The 20,878-nt window shown below is 54.1% G+C and overlaps 2 protein-coding genes across 8 annotated transcripts; one reads left to right on the plus strand and one right to left on the minus strand.

The window, feature by feature from the left end:
• Positions 1 to 52: 52 nt before the first annotated feature.
• Positions 53 to 13,109, minus strand: Flii (FLII actin remodeling protein). The gene is made up of 30 exons (XM_047543212.1): positions 12,958 to 13,109; positions 11,297 to 11,407; positions 10,711 to 10,782; positions 10,225 to 10,305; positions 9,833 to 9,918; positions 9,578 to 9,739; positions 9,206 to 9,309; positions 8,608 to 8,783; positions 8,366 to 8,523; positions 7,836 to 7,920; positions 7,389 to 7,536; positions 7,120 to 7,256; positions 6,127 to 6,339; positions 5,757 to 5,936; positions 4,842 to 4,924; positions 4,650 to 4,724; positions 4,302 to 4,385; positions 4,042 to 4,213; positions 3,077 to 3,181; positions 2,808 to 2,999; positions 2,324 to 2,512; positions 2,087 to 2,226; positions 1,760 to 2,003; positions 1,468 to 1,622; positions 1,327 to 1,387; positions 1,112 to 1,240; positions 936 to 1,042; positions 748 to 853; positions 551 to 616; positions 53 to 464 (listed from the first exon to the last, which is right to left on the minus strand). Exons 1-30 carry the CDS (start codon positions 13,018 to 13,020, stop codon positions 330 to 332), a joined length of 3,819 nt encoding a protein of 1,272 aa, XP_047399168.1. The 5' UTR covers positions 13,021 to 13,109; the 3' UTR covers positions 53 to 329.
• On the plus strand, positions 12,681 to 18,673 carry Mief2 (mitochondrial elongation factor 2). 7 transcript variants are annotated; one of them, XM_047543220.1, is made up of 5 exons: positions 12,900 to 14,228; positions 14,398 to 14,557; positions 15,404 to 15,557; positions 15,747 to 15,909; positions 16,509 to 18,673. In XM_047543220.1, the coding sequence occupies exons 3-5, from the start codon at positions 15,411 to 15,413 to the stop codon at positions 17,561 to 17,563; spliced, it is 1,365 nt and encodes a 454-aa protein (XP_047399176.1). In that variant the 5' UTR covers positions 12,900 to 14,228; positions 14,398 to 14,557; positions 15,404 to 15,410; the 3' UTR covers positions 17,564 to 18,673. The 7 variants fall into 7 exon arrangements, with proteins under 7 accessions (XP_047399172.1, XP_047399176.1, XP_047399175.1 ...); XM_047543219.1 differs by lacking the exon at positions 14,398 to 14,557 and adding an exon at positions 15,045 to 15,116; XM_047543216.1 differs by lacking the exons at positions 12,900 to 14,228; positions 14,398 to 14,557 and adding an exon at positions 12,681 to 12,798.
• Positions 18,674 to 20,878: the final 2,205 nt, after the last annotated feature.

Raw genomic sequence — 20,878 nt, forward strand, 5'->3', positions numbered from 1 at the left:
TTTTTTTTAAAGTTAGCGCTGTTTTAATATTAAAAATACTGATTTTTTAATATTGAAAATAAAAGCATTTAATATCTCTTAAAGGGCAACAGTATCTGCCTTATCCCTGGCCCAGGGTGGGGATAGGGTGGGCTTCACATATGTACTCACCCTGGAGTAACCTGACAGCCTGAGTTCCCAGAACATCCCCCACTCCACCAATGGTGTGGCCTGGGGCTGTGTGCTGGGACATTGGTGGGTAATAGGGCTGTCACCTGTGCACATTTTCAATGAGCAGATGGTGGGCAGAGGCCCTTCTTGTCAAGGGTCTAAGGCCTAAAAGCTACTGCTCAGGCCAATGGCTGGCGGAAGGTGCTCCAGGCATGGAAACAGCGGGTAAAGGCATGTTGCTCATTGCCCTTGCGGACAAGGCGCAGGTGGCGGGGCCGCTCATGCTCTTTGGAGCCCATGTGCTGGATGTACACCTGGGAAGGAAGAATAGTGGGCTACAGAAGGTCTTCCAGTACCCTCAAGACCAGCCTCAATGCCATGTCCATCTGTTCCTACTCACCTGGCAGGCCTTCAGACTCAGTTTAATCTCCACTTGACTTGTCTGGGTCCCTACCCACATGTAGACCTGTTAGGGACAACAGGGAAGGTGGTCGCACAGGTGAGTGGGAATGTTCTTGTGATTCCGTAATTCCTATTTGCAAATGGATGGGCTTCTCCTTGAATAGGCAGCGCCAGTGAGATGGGGTGGTGTCTCACCTCTTGGCCATTGTCTAGCAACATGATGTCATCATCTGCCAGATCATCTTGGCAAAAGTCAGAGCACTTTTCAGTCACTGCAAAGTAGCCCTTCTCATTGGAGCACCTAGAAGTCAAAATAAGGCCAAGGGTCACATGCAGCAGGGTCAGGACTAAGAAGGAAGCTGGGGGAGTGGTCAGGGCCCTACCGGAAGAGCCGTGTGTGCTTCATGTACTCAGCGTCGTCGTCATAGGGTTTCTGTGCCCCAATGCCCACCCAGAAGAAGTTTTCAGGTTCCTCACCTTCATTGATGACCTGTGGGAGGGTCAGTTCAGCCTGGAGCTCCCCTGCTCTGGCTCACTTGCCCACCTACCCCCACCTCACCTGTTTGCTGTAGGAAGCGTCAAACATGGTGTTCAGAATGTCTTCTGCCAGCTTGGCTTCATCAGGATCTGATGCTCTGCCCACCCAAGCATATACAATGCCTTGGTTGTCCTCACTCTCAAAGGGAACCTGTGGAGTGTGCAGGGGGTTTGGGTTATGACCAACCCCCAATCTGCCATCTTGCTCTATGGTCTTGGCTCACACCTATGCCCCACCTTGAGGATGAAGCAGAACTCAGAGTTGAGGAGGCTGGAGTCAGTGTTGATCTGGATGCACCTGGGTGAGTAGGGGGTGTCAGTAAAGAGGCAGTGCCTGCTCCCTGACTCCTGCCAACCACTGCCCACCCCACCAGGCACCGGGTGCAGAGGGCACTGCCGTTGGTCCGGATCTGGTAGAGGCTTGGTTGCAGGGTACCCTGGGCCACCTTTCTCTTGCCCCGGTGGATGATAAACTTTCTCTTGAAATGGGACAGGAACTTGGGGTTCTCCTGCTGCTGCGTCATTCGTACCACCTGAGGGTGTGGAAGTATCAAGGACAGCTCCCTAGATCCCACCTGCCCCTGGAGTCCCAAGCCTCCCTTGGTCTGGGTCGCACTCCCCTTCCTCCCCAGGCCATGGGAGCACAGCTCTGAGCACAGCTGGGGCATACCTCCAGCTTGCCAGGGAAGAGGCTCTCAAACTTTTTCTGCAGACTGAAGGTGAAGGTGAGCCAGCCCATGTTGGAGGCTTCACGGCCCTGCCAGAAGTACACGATGCACTGGAAGTCCTCCTCAGGCTGCTTCTCCTCTGCCTCCACTGCTGCCTCTTCACCTTCTTTGCCCTCTGTCCCCGCCTTCCCCTCCTCCTTGCCTTCTTTCTTCTCCTCCTCCTCGTACTCCACGGGTACCCAGTACCTGTGGGGTTAGAGGTCAGTAAACAGGGGCTGGAACCCCAATCCCAGAGGAAGACAAGAGAGGGAGGCATGCTTCAGTGGCACCTGCAGAGGAAAACGTAGCAGTCCTGTGTGTAGAAGTGACCAAACTCCTCCTCAGGCAGCCGCGCAAATTTCTTGCCCTCCAGCACGAAGCCCTCCATGCCATCTAGGTCCTCGTTCCACTCCTCCATTAGCTGTTCCGCCTGTAGGTGGCAGTACATGCCCCGATGGGTCTAAGACTCACTCTGCTCCTTCCCAGCCCTACCTCGGGCCCCGCCCAGCCACTCAGGCCCCACCCACCTCAGCCAATGCCATTGGCGGCTGCCTTGGCAGGAAGAGCGCAGTGAGGTCTGCCTTCATCTGGTCTTTCTTCTCTGCGTCGCGCTTCACCTTCCCGGAAAGCCCTGGGCCCTGGAGAACAGCCTCCGCGTTGCGCGTATAGTCCACCGTCAACACGTCGTCCCAATTCTTGAACTTGGCCTTGAACACCTAAAGCAGAGCAGCGGCAGGACATGAACTGGAGAAGGGTCCAGCATAATTAAGGTTAGGGGTGGGGAGGAGGTTGGGGTCCAAGGGCTGGGGTCAGGTGAGAATGTGGGGTGGGTCCTGGGGAGGTGAAACCTAAGAAACAACTAGGAGGGGCAGTTTGTAGAAGGGGTGGTTCCACAAAAAGAAGGTGGGTTTGGGCCTGTTCTGCAGGGCAGTAGAGCTACCGTAGAGGGGTCAGGGGACCATGGGGTATACAAGGATAGAGGGAAGCTGGTCTCTGGAGCTGGGAGCACACCTGCGCCTCGGTACCCTCGAGGCTGCGGCTAACTGTGGCGTGGCGCGGGCGGTGCAGCATCCCACACAGCTCCTGGCCCAGCTTGAGCGCAGCCGCACGCACTAGGCGTGGGGACTTGCGGCCAAGCCAAATGAACACATCAGACCAACAGTCCAGGATGTACACGCAGCGTGTGTCCAGTAGGCTCTGCAGCTGGAGATTAGAGGCTGGAGGTCAACACCCGCCATCTAGAAGGGATCCCAGCTCCGCACCCCATTCTGTGACCTCACCAGGCGCATTCTGGGCATCAGCTCAACCTTGGGTCGTTTTTTGTGTTCCACTGAGAGCTTGTAGTTGATCTGCGGCAGCTCCAGGTAGCCCAAGCCCAGGCCCACCTTGCAGAAGGAGGAAGAAATGGGCATGGCAAAGGCTGGGTCTGGGGACATAAACTCCACCCATAACAGCCCTTAGAGGATTTGGAGTCGAGCCTGCCTTGCTCAAGCCCCATTTGTTCCTTTTTTTTTTTTTTTTTTGCGGTACTGGGGATCGAACTCAGGGCCTTGTGCTTGCAAGGCAAGCACTCTACCAGCTGAGCTATCTCCCCAGCCCCCATTTGTTTCTCTTGAGACCTATTTTTCTTCTCTAACCCAAAGTCTTTTTAAGGACACCCTATCTGTGGAAGGGCTTTTTAATTTTAATTTTTTTTATAGTACTGGGGATGGAACACAGGTCTTGCTGGGCACTCAACTACTCAGCTACATCCTCTGCCAGTGGAAGGGCTTTTATTTTTATATTTTTTTATTTTATTATTATTTTTGAACTACCTCCCCAGACCTTTTTAAGTTTTAATTTTTAATTTTGAGACAGGGTCTTACTAAATCCCCAGGCTGGCTCTGAACTTGGAATCCTCCTGCCTTAGTTTCCCAAATTGATGGGGTGGGATTACAGGTGTATGCCACTGTGGCAAGGCTTTTAAATGGTGCTTTCCTTGTCTGCCCTCCCCAGATCCTTATTGTTGCTAATTTTCTTGTTTCTTTCCTACTCACAAGACAAACTGGGACAAGACATCCCCAGTTTCCCTCCAGTCCCAAGTTCCTTTAGAAACATGCATACTACTGTTCTCAGAGCTAGACTCCAGAGGGTGGCACCCTCCCCTGGCCAAATTCCACAGCCACCACAGTGGTGCTGGCCTATCCCCGGCCCTCAGCTGGCTAGTGAAATAAGGTTAACCCTGTACCCCAACACCATGGCTCACCTTGTACAGCTTGGGCTGGGGTGGCCAGAAGTCATCGGGCACATGCTTCTTGATCTCAGAGGGCTCCCCACCCAGAGCCTCCCAGAACTCTGGGGGTTCCTGGCCTTGTACCAGCAATGTGATTTCTGCCTTCCCTTTCCGCTCATTTTTGTTAATTTTCTCTGCAAAGAGCCTGAGAGCAAGATGCAAAGCCCTCTGTGAGACCATACCCCTTCTTAGATGACAATTTTCTTTTGCACAAAACCACAGTACCTTCATACCTGGCCTTGGTGGTGCTACTCAGTGTGGCCTGGGCCCCCCGCCACACATAGATGTCCAGCCCTCGGTCCAGCAGGAACACAAACCTTGAGAGAAGGAGCAGGAGGGAGCTATGGTGGAGTATGGGGGCAATGACTGTCTCCATACCCGATTCCACCAAAAACAATCCATCATTATGGTGCTTAATCCCTTTTTCAGAGGGACTCATGGGCCCTTCTGCGAAGCTCTGTGAAACAGGTGTTAAACGGGCTGCTAGAGGGCCTCCTTTTTCAAGGAGGTCCAAACCTACACCCCACAGGCAGAGAGGAGGCTGATGGTCAAACACTTCACCTCACATCATGGGGTCTCACCTTGGATCCAGGGAGGCCCCCTTGAGGGGCACGGGCTCCAACTTGATGTTCTTTTTCCCATACACTCGATACATCCTGGGGACCAGGACAAGAGTGGCTCAGTGTGAACACCAAGGGGCCAATTTACTCCCAACACACTCCCCTCCAACTCTTCCAGTTCAGGTCAGTGCATATTCCCACACACCCATTCACCTGGTGACGTAGTGCGTGTCCTCCACAGTGTAGAAGCCACTGGCTGTTCCACCCTCAATGTAGGAGATGTCATTGTCAAACACCTGTGTGTGTGTGAGGGTTAGCGTTCTTCATCAAGTTGTCCCACTCCCCCAACCAAACACCGTGCCAAGCTGGGTACAGAGTTGTATACAAGTGACTCAGGTGCTACAAATCCATGATGATGTTAAAAAACAAAAAATAGAGTCTTTGCATATAAACAAACATATACTGGGGTGTAGGGATATATGGAGATATGAATGTGTTCATCTGTGTGCATAAAGGTGTGGACAACATGTTGAGGTGTGCACACTGGGGTACAAGAGCAGGCAGCTTTATGGAAGAGAGCAAACCTGAGTGAATTTGGGTAAAATCTCAAGGTATGGGTATATCTACAGGCAACCAGCAGGAGACTGAGGAAGGGCGCCTTGCTGACCTGGCTCTGTACCTTTATTCCAGGCCGGGCTTGGCCCTGCCTCCCTGGCACCCAGCGTGTGGCCCTGTCCTCTAACAGCTATTGGATCCAGTGCCTCTCTCTCCCTCCCTCCCTCCCTCCCTCCCTCCCCCTCTCTCTCTCTCTCTCTCTCTCTCTCTCTCTCTCTCTCTCTCTCTCTCTCCCCCTTCCCTCCCCCCCCTCCCTTCCTCCCCCCCCCCCCCCCCAAATCCTTCAACCTGGGTTGCCAGCTCCCTGTATCAGGTCTAGCCTGCCTCCTCCCTCAACCACTGACTCCAGCCCCATTTCCACTAACCCAGGTTTTGGCAACCTTTGGTCCCCCCAGACCTTCATCTTGCCTCTGCCTTTTTTCTCACTGATTATCCTCAACCCCCACTCCATTAGCCCCACCTGCCTGCCTCTGGGCCAGCTCCCCACTTCCCATCCCTGCTGTGGGCTGGTACCTGCAGGAACTCCTCGCTCTCATCACCCATCTCCTCCCGCACAGTGCGGCACTCAGCACCCAAGTAGTTGCGCAGGTTGACAGCATGGATGGCAGAGCAGGCCTTCTTGTCCAGCGTAGCCTCCCCGCCAATCCAGTAGTAGATCTCCCAGTTCAGGGAGCCGCTATCATCCAGAAAGGTCTGGGAGCCAAGGCACTAACCATGAGAGCTTTCCCTGGGGGCCCATCCTGGCTTCCCACCACCACAACGCCTGGACCACCGGGCCTGCCCACTTCCCAACTTCTTACAGAACCAAAGTAGAGGTGGGGATTCTGAACCATCTATGATTAGGGGACTGGAGGCCACAAGGACCCTAGGGGATCAGCCTTACCTTGAGTACAATATAGCAGTCAGCCTCATAGAACTTGCCATGGAAGGCTTCCTCCACCAGCACAGGCACAAAGTTCTCAATCTGCCAGATGGTCAAGCCCGGCAGCTGGCCCACATCCTCCGTGAAGAACTCTGAGTAGTCAAGGCGTGGCTTCTCCAGGCCCTGGTCCCAGCGCCGCACCTTTCCCCCAGGGGCCCTAGAGTCCACTGTCTCCTGGGGGGTACAGTCATAGTACGTGTCTTGACTCTGCAAAGCCACGCAGGCTGGCAACTACTTGCTACCCACCACAGGGGCTTTGTATGGGACGTTCCCTCTGTCCAGGGTTTTGTCATTCTTGGAGAAGAGGAGGACAGTTAAACACCATTTCCCTAAAGTGCCCCTTTCTGTTCTTGAAAAGCTAGCCAAGTTAAGGTATCAATGAGAGTGAGTCTGGGCTGGAAGGTCCAGATAAATATCATCTTGAAGGACAATGACTCTCATGTATGCTGGGAACTACCTAGGACAAGTTAGTGTTATTTGTAGAGAGGTGCTTTCTTACACATGCCAAGTTCCCTGGTGTGCTGGAACACACAGGAACAAAGCAAGGTAAGCAGGTGCTGCTCTGAAACCCCCTCCTCTGCAGTTAATTGGTATGGATCAGGGTACTGTGAAGAGGGATGTGCCCGTCCAGCCACCACTGCACAAGGTGCAGCAGGGGATGATGGTGCTGTTTTCTGGTGAAGCAGTTGAGGCACTGTGGGGAATGGAAGAGTACCTGTCCAGCCAGTTGCTCCTACACTTTCTGGAGAAGCACCTGTCTAGTCCATCACCACTGGTAGTTTCTCATAAGCATTTTAAAATAAACCTTGTATCCCTTAGTGTCTCCTTTTGTCTCTCAGTAACTATCCCCATCCTAACATGACTGGACTGTGGATGTTACAGCTCCCTTTCCCTCTTGGCCTGGGTCAATCTGCTTTGAGCAAGGCCCAGTGTGCCATTCCTGTCTCAGCTCACCTCCTGCTTTTTGTTCTTCTCCTGGGCCACATCTGACATGCCCTTCAGCACCTGCTTGGCCTGGTCATCCTGGGCTGAGTCCTTTCGCCTTCGCAGTCGCATCTTGCGAGCCAGAGGGTCCTTGGGCCCACTCCCAGCTTGGGGAAAGGGTGTGCAGCTGAGCCCTACTGGACCTTCCCCCTTGGGGCATCAGCCTGTTAAGAGGCCAACCCCATCCTTCACGTCCCCAAAGGCATCCAGACTCCCAAGCGAGATGTTCCTTAACTTACCAGCTGCTGCGGCAGCCACTGTGGCAGGGGAGGCACCTGCCAGCCTCAGCTGATTCTGCAGCGAGAAGTCGATGTTGTACCACTCAGCGGCGGGGTCAGCAGGCTTAGGTGGCATGACCAGACTGGGGTTCTCCCGCACATCCAGGACCTGCACCAGGGGTGAGCAGAGCTGGCACTGAACACAAGTGCCCTCTTCTAGCCACATAGAACTTGGCTTCTAGTTCTTGTCTGCAGGGGGGCCAGGGCCAAGGTTTCTCATCTGGGCTACCTCTATGGCTGGCTGTGGGGCTTAATGATGCTACTGAGTGTGCTAGGGACACAGGGACATGGCTCACCTTCTCCCCACCAGAACTCAGGCACTGCCGCCCACCAGGAGGCCTCTCCCTCCAGGACAAACCCGTTAGCTTAGTCTCTTCTGAGCGCTCTCCCAGCCCACCCTGCCCTGACCTCAATCTCTGTCAGGAAGTGGATGGCCTCTGGGAGAGTCACCAGGCGGTTCTTGTTCAGGATGAGTTTCTTCAGCTTTGGGCACCTGTAAGAACAGGGCCAGTGGGGGCATCAGGAAGTGACAAGGAGGGCAGGGTGGGGAAACTTCCAGTCCTGGGGAAGAGGCAGCAGTTAGGGTCAGAGGAACTGGGGTGGATGTCCTCCATCCTCTGCCTGAAGAACTTTTCAGAGCCAGGCGACCACACTAGTGGGCACTATGACCTTCAGGAGGGGACGGAAGCAGCACGGAGTTCCAAATTCACCTGGCACTGGATCCCTTCTGGCCTCAACCCTAACAGCATCTTCCTAAGGGGTCCTCTGGGGAACTCAAATTGGGAATGGCTAGCATGGGACTATAGGGTCTTCATCCACAGAGGCAAACTGAACCATCTTTATGTCATGTGAACCAACGAGGACAGGGTTGGTTCAGCTATGATTCCAGGGCTTTCTGTGCTGTGAGGGCCCCTTCCTGCCCATCCCTGCCCTAGCACCTGCAGAGGCTTTCAGGAATCAGCTCCAGGTTGTTGTTGGCAGCCATGAACTCCTCAAGGCCAGTCAGCTTGCCAATGCCCGAGGGTAGCCCATCAAAGTCCAGCTTGTTGGAGTTCAGATACAACTTCTTCAACTTGGTCAGCTTGCAGATGGCCGACTGTGGGGAGCAGAGCAGGAGTGGGTGGTCAGGACTGAACCCAACAGCCTCCCTCCACCCCACCCCCCAAGGTCCAGGACGCACGGGAAGTGAGGTGAGCTGGTTGCGGGATAGGTTCAAGGTTTCCACATGTACCCACTGGTCAATGCACAGGGACAGCTCTGTGATCTGGTTGCTGCTGAGGTTGAGGCGGCGCAGGCTGGGGAGAGTGTATAGGCACTCGGGCACCCGTGTCAAGTCATTGCACGACAGGTCCACATCTGGAGTGTGAGGTGGAACACATTAATCAGGGTCCACACAGCAGACACGGGGCACAGCCAGCCCTATTATAAATGCCAGCTTTCTACCTAAGGCTGTGTGGCCTTAGGTAAGTGACAACCTCTCTGAGCTGCAGTTTCTCCATTTAGACCCACCTCACATAGGGTGGGTCTAGGCATAAATTCAGTGCTCATGATTTGAGGTCATTAATAGTCTCATGATAAAGACAGAAATAATGTAACAGGGGCTGGGGGGTGGATAGCTCAGAGGTAAGGTGCTGGCCTAGCATATAAGAGATCCTGGGTTCTATCCCAGCAACACACACACACAAAGTGTGGGATGTGGCTGGAGGAGCAGGACTGAATCCACTTAGTTCACTAGGAAGGAAGGGAGTCCAAAGGAGGAGTCCCAGGGAGGTCACAACCTGCAAGGTGGCTCAGGCCCTCCAGGCTGGTGGGGAGGTTACTCTGGGTGCGCTGCGTGTTCCGTAGGTGCAAGGTCTGCAGGGCTGTCATGGCTGGGAGCTGCCTGCAGGGAAACATGAACTGTCAGGGTGAGAGGAAGGGCCCACCTAGTGGGTTTTGGTAGTGATGGGGAATGGAGGGGCAGGCCCAAGAGCATAGGGCCCAGAGGGCACAAGGCCAATGGCAACTGTGTGGCCAGGCAGACAGATGATAAGATCAAGAGGCAGGTCAGGACACTTGAGAAGGGCAGGCCCAGCCTGAGGGTGCCAGCCCACACAGGGCATAGGGTCAGGGCTTCTGGGAGGTAGGGTGTGACTGGAGAAGGTGCACACCGGAGCTGTGCATGCAGCAATGGGTTCCCATTGAGCACCAGGGTCTGCAGGTGCACCAGACGGCGCATCTGGGGTGGCAGGCTCTCCAGATGATTCTCACTAAGGTCTAGGTATAGCAGGTCCGTGAGGTTGATGAAGAGCTGGTTGGGGATGGTGTCAATACTGTGGGTAGATGGGAAAGAGGCAGGGACACTTGAGTTAGCTCCAGAGACCAGCCCTACCCCCCCAGACACTCTGACTACACCTATTTGGCACCTGTTATGGCTGAGGTTGAGCACCAGCATGTTCTTGGCATTTTCCAGCTCCCGTGGGCACTCGGTCAACTGATTGTAGCTCAAGTCCTGGACAGAAGGGACAGGCCCAGGTCAGGGGTGTTCCTACCCACTAGACCTCAGGAATCAGGTAATAGATGGGTGGGAGGGTATGTGGTGGCTCAGGACCAAAGAGAAACAGTAGGAGTTTGGGAAGAAAGGCGTGAGGGTTAGGGATCTGATTCCATGAGTGACCGCAGGCAAGGCACTGCCCATTCTAAGCCTCAGTTCCTTATCTGTAAAATGGGATAATGACAGTCCCACAAGGACTGTGGCTATGAGTGGGGACTGAATGGTTGGGCTGGCATAGGGGCCACAAGGTAGGTAACCACTGACCAGGACTGAGAGGTCATCCAACTTGAAGATGTCATCAGGGACTCCGGAATTCTTCAGGCTGTTGGCTCGAGCTACAATGGCCTAGGGATAAATATAAGGGTCTGATTCCTGGTTTCCACACCCAGAAAGGTCAGGATAGGATGTCTCCTCAGGAAGCCCACCAGAGGGTAGGCCTGAGGGCTCTCCTACCTCTGGTCTTTGTTCACAAAGTTCCTCCAACTGATGGGCTTTTCCTATCCTCCTGGTGAACTCCCATTCAAACCTAAAAGTCCAATACTCTGGGGCCTTCAGGAAACCTTTCTTTCTTATTTTATTTTATTTTTTTTGTTCTGGGGATCTAACCCAGGGGTGCTATACCACTGAATTTCATCCCTAGCCCTTTTTATTTTTTTAAAGCAGGTTCTCAGCTTAGGGCCTAGTGATTGACCCCAGGGGCACTCTACCAGGTCCTTGGTCAGATTCTGGGTCCCTAACCCCAGTACTCACCCGCAGCGAAGGCAGACTGGACAGTTCCCCATGAAGTGTGGTCAGGTTGTTGTGGCTCACAGACAAGTGCTCCTGGGCCAGGACAGAGGAGCAGAGGCTCAGCAGGGTGGGTAGGGTGTCCAGAGTTCCTGTCTGTCTCCACGACTTTGTACCATTCAGGAGAAGCTACCAGCCCAGTCCACTTCTCCCTTACAGACCAGGCCTCCTCTTTTACTCTTTCTGGGACAGAGGGCTCACTCCCTCTCTGCCTGCTTTTTTTGGGGGGAGGGTACTAGGGATTGAACTCAGGGGCACTCGACCACAGAGCCATCCCCAGTCCTATTTTGTATTTTATTTAGAGACAGGGTCTCACTGAGTTGCTTACTACCTTGCTTTTGCTGAGGCTGGCTTTGAACTTGTGATCCTCCTGCCTCAGCGTCCCAAGCTGCTGGGATTATAGGTGTGCACTACCACGTACTGCTCTCTGCCAGCTTTGCTCACAGCTCTATATGTTCTTCCTCTATGTCTTCTGCCTTCTCCATAAGCTTGGCCCACCTGGCCCAGCCCCCTCCACAGGAACCCTCCCTGCTTGACCAAAGCCCCTTACCAGCTTCTGTAGGGCAGCCAGCTCTTCTGGCAGGTAGCAGAGGCCTGTGCGGTTCAGCTTCAGCCATCGCAGGCTGCTCATGGCCTTGACATTCTCAGGGAAGTAGCCACCCTGGGAGGATGGTTGGTTTCAGAGTAAGGATGGTCTGGGAAAGTGGTGGCTATGGTCCACCACATTCTGTGGCTCGCACTGCCCACTGAAGCCTTTGGGGAGCAAAGCTGTGAAACCCTGGACAAGTCATGTATCATTCTGTGCCTCAATTTCTTCACCCATAAAATGGGACTAATAAAAGACAAAAGTGTTGGTCTGCCTCTCCTGCTGGACTCTGAGACTCAGGAAGGCTAGACAAAACTGTCTTATTTGGGGTGACACTCAACATCCCACTTTTTGGTTAGCTCTGCTCAAATTCCTTTGCCTGGCAGTCCAGGCTCTCACTGGACTGTCTGGAGTGGCAGTTCCCCTGAGATTCTGTGAAGGCCCCACAATGCTCTCACCCTGCCATCAGCACACAACCCATTCCTGGCAAGGTCCAAACCAACACTGTGCTGAAGGTCCATTTCCTCACTCTACACAGGCATCACATCATTCATCCATTCATTCATTCCCCATATTCCAATGCCCACCTCATCAGCTCTGGCCCTTTGTGCACAGAATCTGGGTGACTTGTGCCTCTAGTGCCTTTGGCTGCTGTCCCTTCTCCCTACAGTCACATTCTTGGTTGGTGACTCAGTCCCTCCCAGTCCACAGAAGACACATGGATACCCCAGGTAAGGGCAGTAGGGATGCGTCAGAGAAAAGTGTTGTGAACACATGTGCATGGGGTCAAAAGTGTGTACACATGCAGGTAACGGCAGGAAGAGCCTGCCTGCCTCCTCCCCAGTCCCAGCCAGTAGCTAGCTGCCCATCACCTCCCTGAGCTCCAAAGGACCATCGGGGGCAGCTCCGCCCTTACCTTCTTCTCTCCTCCCCTCTGGCCCTAACATCTTTCACCTGATTCTTGACTGCTTAGAACCGCCTCCCTTCCCCACCAACTGGCTCGGCGGTGGGAGGGCTCTGGCTCCTGGTGCCTGAGGCCTCTCAGTTCAGACAACAGGACCCAGGACCTCTCACAGCTGCCTGACACACTTTCCATATCAATACATTGCGCTACATCCCAGACGTCCAAAAACAGCTACTTTTAAGCCCCATCAGAAGACGAGAAAACCCAGGCACCGAGAGGGGGAAGTGACTTGCCCAAGACCACACAGGATGGCGGTGGCGGGGAGGGTGGTGATGAGTTGGCTCCACACCCGCCCCTGGGCAGCCCTGGCAGCTCAGCGGCCTGAGTCAGGGCCTGGCTTGGGCGTGTGCTCTCAGAAGGGCGGGAGCCGGGCTTGCCGACCGCCAGGCCACGCTCCCGCCAGGCGAACCGGGGCGCAGGGTCGGGGCTCCGGCGGGCCTTCCAGAGTGACGCCTAGTTCACGCCTCTGTCTGCCGGTGTGGGCGCTGGGCGGGTCCTCCGGGTAAGTCGCTACCGGGGCGCCGCAGGGAGCCCCCCCCTCTCCCCGCCCCGCCGCAGGCCTGGGCGGCGACACAGGAAGCAGAGAGCCGCGGGGCCCGCGCGCGAGGAAAAGCCCGTGGGGTGGCTCGGCGGCAACCCAGCGAGGCTGGGCTCGGCTCACCTTGAAGTCGTTGCCGCTGAGATCCACGCCGCGGACGAACGGCAACACCCCGGTGGCCTCCATGGCGGCGCCGCTCTGCTGCCGGGCCGGGAGGGAGCTAGGGGCCGCCCCGAGAGCCGCGGGCTGGGCTAGCGCCGGCCCCGCCCCTTTAACCCGCCCGCACCCGGAGTCTGCGCACCTGGACCGCACACTCCACGGGAAGTGTAGGCCCGGCTGGTCCGCGAGGGTGTGGCGGTGGCTGTAGGACCCTCGAGGCCTCAGTTTCCCAGTCTTTTTCGGGTACTGGAGAGACCTCCAGGAGTCTGGGCGCTCCTTGTGCTCAGGTTGGAGGCTTCCACAACCTCCAAGTTTCAGTCTCAGCGTCCGGGGCCGCTGACGTTGACCTTATTCCGGGAGAGATTCCGGACCCGTTAGGCTCTGCATCAGACAGGTGGTAGTAAGACATTTGAGTTCTCGGTTTCTTACGCTTATGCTTCTGCCTTCAATTTCCTCATCGATAGACAGTTTCCTAAGGTTGTTGCTAGAAGCAAATGCATGTGTAGCTTGCAGCATACAGCAGGTACTCAATATTCGTGGCAGGTTATTATTATTTTCGCTTGTGTCAACACTTTCTCCTCTCTTACTTATTGGTTTGTTTCGTAAGAAGAAGCGTCCCTCCTGGGCCATCTGTTTGTGGCTGTCTTGTTGGAATCTGCACACAGTAAGTGCCCAGTAAATGAGCCACAGCTGTTCTACGCACAAATCTACTTCACAGGGGTGAGGGGGGTGGTGACATCTAACATCCCAGTTATACAGGAGAGAAAACAGGCCTGGGGGAAGAAAGTCCCACAAAAGGTCTCCCGGAGCAGTAGGCAGGGGTTGGCTTTTTAGCCACATTGTGTGCCGCGCGGCCCAATAGGTAATAGCGAGGGGGAAAATATAGGACTTTGGGACAGGTGCGGTCTGTCTGTCACACAACGGCCCAGTTGTTGGCTCGGAATGCTGCCTACACCTTTAAATCCGGACTTCGTTGGAGAGTCCCGTCCCCGTGGGAGCGTGGTCGATCTGTCATTGGCTGAGCCGCGCAGTATTTTGGAACGTGTGCGCTGGAGTCTAGCGCTCGGATTGGAGTGAAGACCTGCTTGTCTGCGTGCCTCCGGGGTCAGTGGCCGCCCCGGGGCCTCGGCGTTCGGTTCCCAGGTCCTCCACCTTCCATTCTCAAGCAGGTCTGGCCATCAGGGCCCCGCGAACCCGCTGTGTCCTCTGGTGGATGAGCTGAGACCGAGACGCAGGTACCACCAGAGCGTAATGGGGCGGTCCCTGGGGTCATTCAGCTTCGGGCGTGGCGAGCGTCCCAAACACAGATCGGGGGCGTGGCCCGCGGTCAAGGAAGGGAGGGAGGGGAGGACTTTGGGCACCAAGGTCTGAGTTGGAGTCCCAGCCCTGCCCTTCACGTTTAAGGTGCTGCACTTGGTTCCCAGGGCCTCAGCGTCCTTACTTGTGAATGGACCCGTAACAGGCCCATCTGTGGGCAGCTGCGTGACCGGCTTAGCCCTGGCCCAGGGCAGGAGGGTTTGGCTAACCCAGAGGACAGGCGGCATCCAGGACCTAGCTGCTCAGGGTGGGTTATTTTTAACCACCCGCGCCCTCCCCCACTTCCCCGAGTTGGAAGGCTTCCGGTCTGGGCCTGTGCGCCCCTGCAGGGGCAAGGCCGAGTACCAGTTTAGATAAGTATTGGAATTAAAATGCTTTTCCAGTTTGCAGAGTGAATTACTGGTCCTGTTGCCTGTAGCAGTATTGTTTCCCATGGCATGAATGACAAAGTTGAAACCTGCTGTGGGGTCCTGGTGGGTCACCTGGGTAGCCTATGACCTCGCCAGGCCCCAGAGCTGGGTCTTATTTATAGTGTGGGGTGAATGGGCAGGTGTCCAGGGCTGAGTCACACAGTGCTTCAGGCTTCCGCCACTCCAGGCATCCTGTCACCTGGCAGCTGGGCCACAGGCATCTAGAGCCCATCAGGGAGGGCAGAAGTCCTTGGTGCCCCAGTAGAATGTGACCTCATGACTGGTGGACTGGTCCTTGAGAAATTTCTGTTTCTACTTCTCAAGTGCCTGGCCCTACCCAGTCACACACTTCAGGGCTGCTCAATCCTTCATCCCACTGACTGTGCCAGCTTACAGGTAAGCAAACAGGCCCTGGCTCACCTTCTCTACTGCTTAATCTCCCAGCAACTAAGGACCATTTCCTCCACCTGCAACATTGTCAAAGGTCCCAGAGAATCCTCTCTCTAGGTGCACTCTGGCCTCCTTATGGACTTGACCCTGTTACTCCAGAGCACCTGCCTCTGTATTTGGGATCTGCATCTCTTTCTAACCACCTAACAGTGGAGTCTTCAGACTTGACTTGCACATACCTATCCACAGGCGGTTCCACCCTCAGCTGCCCTGTGCTCCTGCGTCTCTTGCAGACGGATCATGGCAGAGTTCTCCCAGAAGCGGGGAAGGCATCGTGGTGATGAGGCCCTGGGCAGCGCTGTGGACTTCCTCCTGGCCAACGCCCGCCTGGTCTTAGGTGTGGGCGGGGCTGCTGTGCTGGGCATTGCTACCTTGGCAGTGAAGCGGGTAAGGCCTGGCTGGGTGGGGCCTGCCTGAGGTTTCCAGAGGAGAATGACAGGGCTGGGCCCTGTAGAGGAGCCCCAGGAGGGGCAGTGGCACTTCCTAATGCTGACATTGGAATCCAGGAAAACCTGGTTTGCTTTGCCCCTAAGCTTTGCCATGGCTCCCTAGACTTCTGTGTCACTCTGCCTACAGCTCATTGACAGGGCCACTAGCCCTCGGGATGAAGATGATGCTAAGGGAGACAGCTGGAAGGAACTAAACCTGCTGAAGGCCACACCACACCAACAGCCCCAGCCCCCACCTGTTTCGCTCAGCCAGCCGGTGTCGCTCCCAGCCCCCTTGCCCTCTGCCCCAGGTGAGCTGCACACACCCCTTCCCTTCTGTTGTGGGTGTTTCCCTTCAGTGGTCACATTTGGAAGATGAAACCCAGGCTCTTCCCCTGTGACTTTGCAGTCCTGTGCAAGTTCCTGATCCTTTCTGGGCTGTGGGCTTCTGATGTTTAATGGGGATCATAGTTTTGTGTTTTTTGTGTTGTGTTTTGCTGGAGAGCAAACCTAGGGCCTTGCACATGGTAGGCAAATGCTATACCACTGAATGATACCCTGACCTGGGCATCATTTTTTTTTTTGTCCTACTTCCTTCCTGAGCAGGCTAGTACTCTGATGGTGGGGAGCCTCACATGGGGAAACTGAGGCTCAAGAGAGGCAGCACCTGCCTTCCTCACTCTGCGTGGTGTCTTTTTAGCTGTATGGCCAGGGTGTTGGGACTCTGGGCCAGTGCAACTTTGCCATCAAGTGTTTACAGTTCTGAGGACCTAGACCTGTTACTTTCTCAGGTGGCCATTACAGGTGAGAAACAAGGCCCAGGGCAGTCATACAGTCAGTAATCAGGGAGAATTCTCTTAACTCATTTTGGGGAGTTCTAACATGTTCCCCTGGTCCCTTCATTCTGCAGAGAGTCCCACAGATACCAATCCTCAGAAGTCACCTCAACTCAGCTCCCCAGTACCACTGTGTCTGACATTCCAGGAGAAGTTACTGGCATTTGAGCAGGAACATGTGGTTATTCCAGCAGCTCATGTGGCTTTGGCCAAACAGCTGGCCGGTGACATTGCCCTGGAGCTACAGGCCTACCTGCAGAACAAGTTCCCAGAACTGCCCTTTGGGCCACTTGTGCCTGGTGGGCCACTCTATGATGGGCTACAGGCAGGGGCTGCTGAGCATGTGCGCCTCCTGACACCGCTGCTGCTAGAGCCAGACCTGTGGAGTCTGGTGCCTGGCATGGACACTGTGGCCAGGGACCCTCGCTGCTGGGCGGTGCGCAGGACTCAGCTTGAGTTTCACCCCCGAGGGAGCAGCCCCTGGGACCGCTTCCTGGTAGGTGGCTACCTCTCCTCCCGTGTCTTACTAGAGTTGCTCCGCAAGGCCCTGGTTGCCTCTGTCAACTGGCCAGCCATTGGTAGCCTGCTCGGATGTCTGATCCGGCCCAGTGTGGCCTCAGAGGAGCTGCTGCTGGAGGTGCAGCACGAGCGCCTGGAGCTCACTGTGGCTGTGCTTTTGGCAGTCACTGGAGCCCACTCTGACAACCACCTCCTCCTGGCCTGGCCCCTGGAGGGGCTGGCTGGGAATCTCTGGCTTCAGGACCTATATCCGGCAGAGGCTGCCAGGTTGCAGGCCCTGGATGACCATGATATTGGCACTCGCCAGAGGCTGTTGCTGCTACTGTGTGGTGTGTGTCGTGGCCACCCAGCCCTGGGGCAATTGGGCCGGAGCCACCTGACCCAGGTGGTTCTTCGTCTGGGGGAAGAGGAAGTGGACTGGGCCGAGGAGGCCCTCGGGGAGCGCTTTCTGCAGGCCCTGGAGTTGCTCATCAGCAGCCTGGAGCAGGCCAGTCTGCCCTGTCACTTCAACCCCAGTGTGAACCTCTTGGATGGTTTACGGGAGGAAGAGATTGATAGCATTGGTTATGCACTATACAGTGGTCTACAGGCACCTGAGGGGCTGCTTTAGGTGGGTGGGGACCAGGTAGCCAGGATGTTTTCTGATATTGGTGATCTGTACTCATCTCCTTCCCAGGGAATTGCAGTGGGTTTTTTGTTTGCTTTTAGTCAGAACACAGGAGAGTACATTACCTAGGCCCACAGGATGGGCATATGCCTGGGCTATGGTCCCTGGGATCACTGAGCCTGGAGAGCTTGGGTAACTGTCACCTGAGTGTAACTGGGCTGCCCTGGGCAGCTTGGAGCGCAGCCACTTACTCAGGTGTCCCTCAGGCCTTTGGGATGACCCAGGACCTGTGGTCAGTCCATATCACCAGCAGCGAATCCACTGAGAATGTGGCTTCTCCATCCCAACCAGCTCCATTTTTCTGCCACAACAGAAATTTATTGTTTTTTTCAGGCAACAGTGCCAGGCATCCTGGGGGAATCTAAGCATCATGTGTTTGTTCCCTCCCTGGGTGCTGGAGTTACCTGGTATCCTGGAGGCCAGCTTTTTGTTTTATTTTTTGATACCAGGGATTGAATCCAGGGGCACTTAACCACTGAGCCACATCCCCAGCCCTTTTTATTTTTTGAGACATAGTCTTACTAAGTTGCTGAGGCTGGATTTGAACTTGGGATCCTCCTGCTTCAGTCTCCCCTCCCACAGGTGTGCACTACTACACCTGGGTAGAGGTCAGCTTTTGGCTATTGAAGGTTAGTGTTTTCCTTATGTCTTCTGTATTTGTTTTTCTTGTTGAATTCTACTCTGGAAAGAACTGCTGCCCACCGGATACCTCAGTGAAGGTTCTTTTCCCTCCAGCTAGGTGAGTTTTCTCCTCAGGTAGCAGAGGCCCACAGCCAAAGCTGTACCACAATAGCTGCTCCTGGGCGCCACTGGAAAGCAGAGGACACGCCCTCCCCAGAGGCCTGTGTGTTGACCTGGCCTCTTTAGTGTGCCAAAATGAACTCTCAGCGGATGTCTGTATTCTGACCTTGTAGCCTGGCCAAGGTAACAGGGGCTGGAGGAAGGAGACTGCCTCCCCTCCTACCTCTGGTATCCCTTGTGTCGAAGCAAAGCTTTGTGTTGAAGAATGTGAGCAAGAATAAAAGGAAAGATTCTCATGTGTGTGTGATCTTTGTTGGGAAAGGGGTTTGGTACTGTCATAGGTGGTTGGTTGTTCAGAGCTCTCAAATCCTGTGGCTTGGCCTGGCAGCTTGGCAAGAAGGCTTGAAATCAACTTGGAGATGGAAGAATTCGTTTTAAGAAGTAGTGTCTTGCTGGGCATGGTGGTATACACCTTTGGATTATTGGATAGTGATTGGGGGGCTAAGGCAGGAGGATCACAAGTTTGAGGCTAACCTCAGCAACCTAGTGAGACCCTGACTCATAAAAAATAAAAAGGGACTGATGATGTACCCCTGGGGTCAATCCCCAGTACCAAAAGAAAAAGGTAAGTGTTTCAGTGCATTTGGGCTGCAGTAACAAAATCTCGTAGACTATACAGATGGCTTATGAATAACACATTTATTTCTCATTTTGGAGTCTAGGAAGACTGAGATCAGGACACCAACAGATTTTGTGTGTAGTGAGGGCTCATATCCTGGTTCATAGACATCACCTTCTAGCTGTGTCTTCAGATGGGAGAAAGACGAGATATGCTCGAGGTCTCTTTATAAGGACATTAAGTTCAATCACGTGGCTGCACCCTGATGACCTATTCACCTCCTAAGGACCCTACTAGTACCATCACATCCCAGGTAGGCTTCAGCATACAAATTGCCACAACACATTCATCCCATAAAGGTCCTGTGAAGGGAGAATATTAAGTGTGCTTTGGTGTCCCGTCTTGCTTTAGCAATGGGAACCAACTAGTCAGGGCTTGTTTCTTCTCCTAAGGCTGAGCTGCTGAGCCCTCTGGTGTCCCTCCACTTTCCTGGATCAGTGGGGCTGTTCCATGCCCGACAGAACTGTTTGCTCCACCTCCCTTGCCTTTCCTGTAGTTCCAAAATGTGGGGCTGAGCAGCCGTCCAGTCAGACATCTCAGCCTCCCTCAGGAGCTAAGCTGAGGCTTAGTTCCTCTGTTACCAGATGACAAATGAGACCTGGGCCCTTTCCTCCATATATGCTAGTCACATCCTATTGTCCTTCCTGTGAAGTTCTTTCTGTGGAGAGCCTCCCATTCCAGCTGTGACATGGGATGACGCAGGACATCAGATGATAGGTCTGTCTCTGGGTGGTGGGGGACTGCCTCAGCTGAGGTTTGTTCAATTTGCTTGGTTTGGGAGCTGCACTCAGGTCTTGATGCCTGGAGAGCCAGAGCAGTTTCACTGGTGATGGAGGACTGGCAAGGAAGCAGCCTGGGGGCAGAGCCTCATCTATAAAATGGGGAATTACAAAAGACCTACTTCCTGGGCAGTGTTAACCTTCTGCCTGGTAAGGTAAACTGTCCCAGATAGAGAATTTGTTGGGCTTGTGGTTTCCCTCTTTCCACTAGTGTCACCAAGCTGCAGCACAGAGAAGCCCTCCCAGCTGCCATTGGGTCACAAGATCGCGCTGGGCTCTGGAGAAGGGTTAACCTAAGAAGGTCAGAGGGAGCTGTCTGCGAAGCCAGTTCAGTTAATTTATTTACTTAATTCGTTTATTTATACATACTGGGGATTGAACCCAGGTATTCTACCACTGAGCTATAACCTCAGCCCTTTTCATTTTCAGGGGGATCTTACTAAGTGGCCCAGGTTGACTTCACACTCATGATCTTCCTGCCTCAAGCACTGAGGACCACAGAGCTCTCATGATCCCATCACTTCCAAAATGCCCCACCTCTGAATATCACTGCACTGGGGGCCAGGTCCTCAACACATGAACCTTTGGGGTAACATTCCAAAGGCTAAACTATAACTTTATTTTTTGCAGTACTGGGAGTAAGGAGGGAGCTGTCCCACCCCATTTACCTGTTTATCTGTAAAACAGGACCCTTCAGGGGGAGCGGTATGGCTTAGTGGTAGAGTGCTTTCCTAGAACGCATGAATTCCTGTGCTTGATTCCCAGTACCCTCCCCCACAACAAACAACATAAAACCCACAGGAGCTTTCAAACTGGTACATGTCTCTAACATGACTATACTTTATGACTATACTTTTCCTTTGTAATCTGAAAAATACAGACAAAAATTAATTTGTTGAGGAATCTAAGGTCGCCATGGACAAAGGCCTAGTATGTACCCAATGGCCAGTACATACATGAAAAGATGGTTGATGGCACTAGTGAAATGGAAATCAAAAGTGCAATGAGATACCACTTCATACCCACTATCTCACTGTTATTCCCTTTTTTTTTTTTTGG

This window comes from Sciurus carolinensis, chromosome 3 (assembly GCF_902686445.1).
Source record: "Sciurus carolinensis chromosome 3, mSciCar1.2, whole genome shotgun sequence".
In the NCBI taxonomy this organism is placed as follows: domain Eukaryota; kingdom Metazoa; phylum Chordata; class Mammalia; order Rodentia; family Sciuridae; genus Sciurus; species Sciurus carolinensis.

Coding starts and splice junctions, on each gene's coding strand:
- Mief2 (XM_047543216.1), top strand. CDS start 15,411: ATGGCAGAGTTCTCCCAGAAGCGGGGAAGGCATCGTGGTGATGAGGCC. Junction 15,558..15,746: donor CTACCTTGGCAGTGAAGCGG/GTAAGGCCTGGC, acceptor CTCTGCCTACAG/CTCATTGACAGGGCCACTAG. Junction 15,910..16,508: donor CCCCTTGCCCTCTGCCCCAG/GTGAGCTGCACA, acceptor TTCATTCTGCAG/AGAGTCCCACAGATACCAAT.
- Flii (XM_047543212.1), bottom strand. CDS start 13,020: ATGGAGGCCACCGGGGTGTTGCCGTTCGTCCGCGGCGTGGATCTCAGC. Junction 4,725..4,841: donor GACACGCACTACGTCACCAG/GTGAATGGGTGT, acceptor CCTGGTCCCCAG/GATGTATCGAGTGTATGGGA. Junction 2,513..2,807: donor TCGAGGGTACCGAGGCGCAG/GTGTGCTCCCAG, acceptor GCTCTGCTTTAG/GTGTTCAAGGCCAAGTTCAA.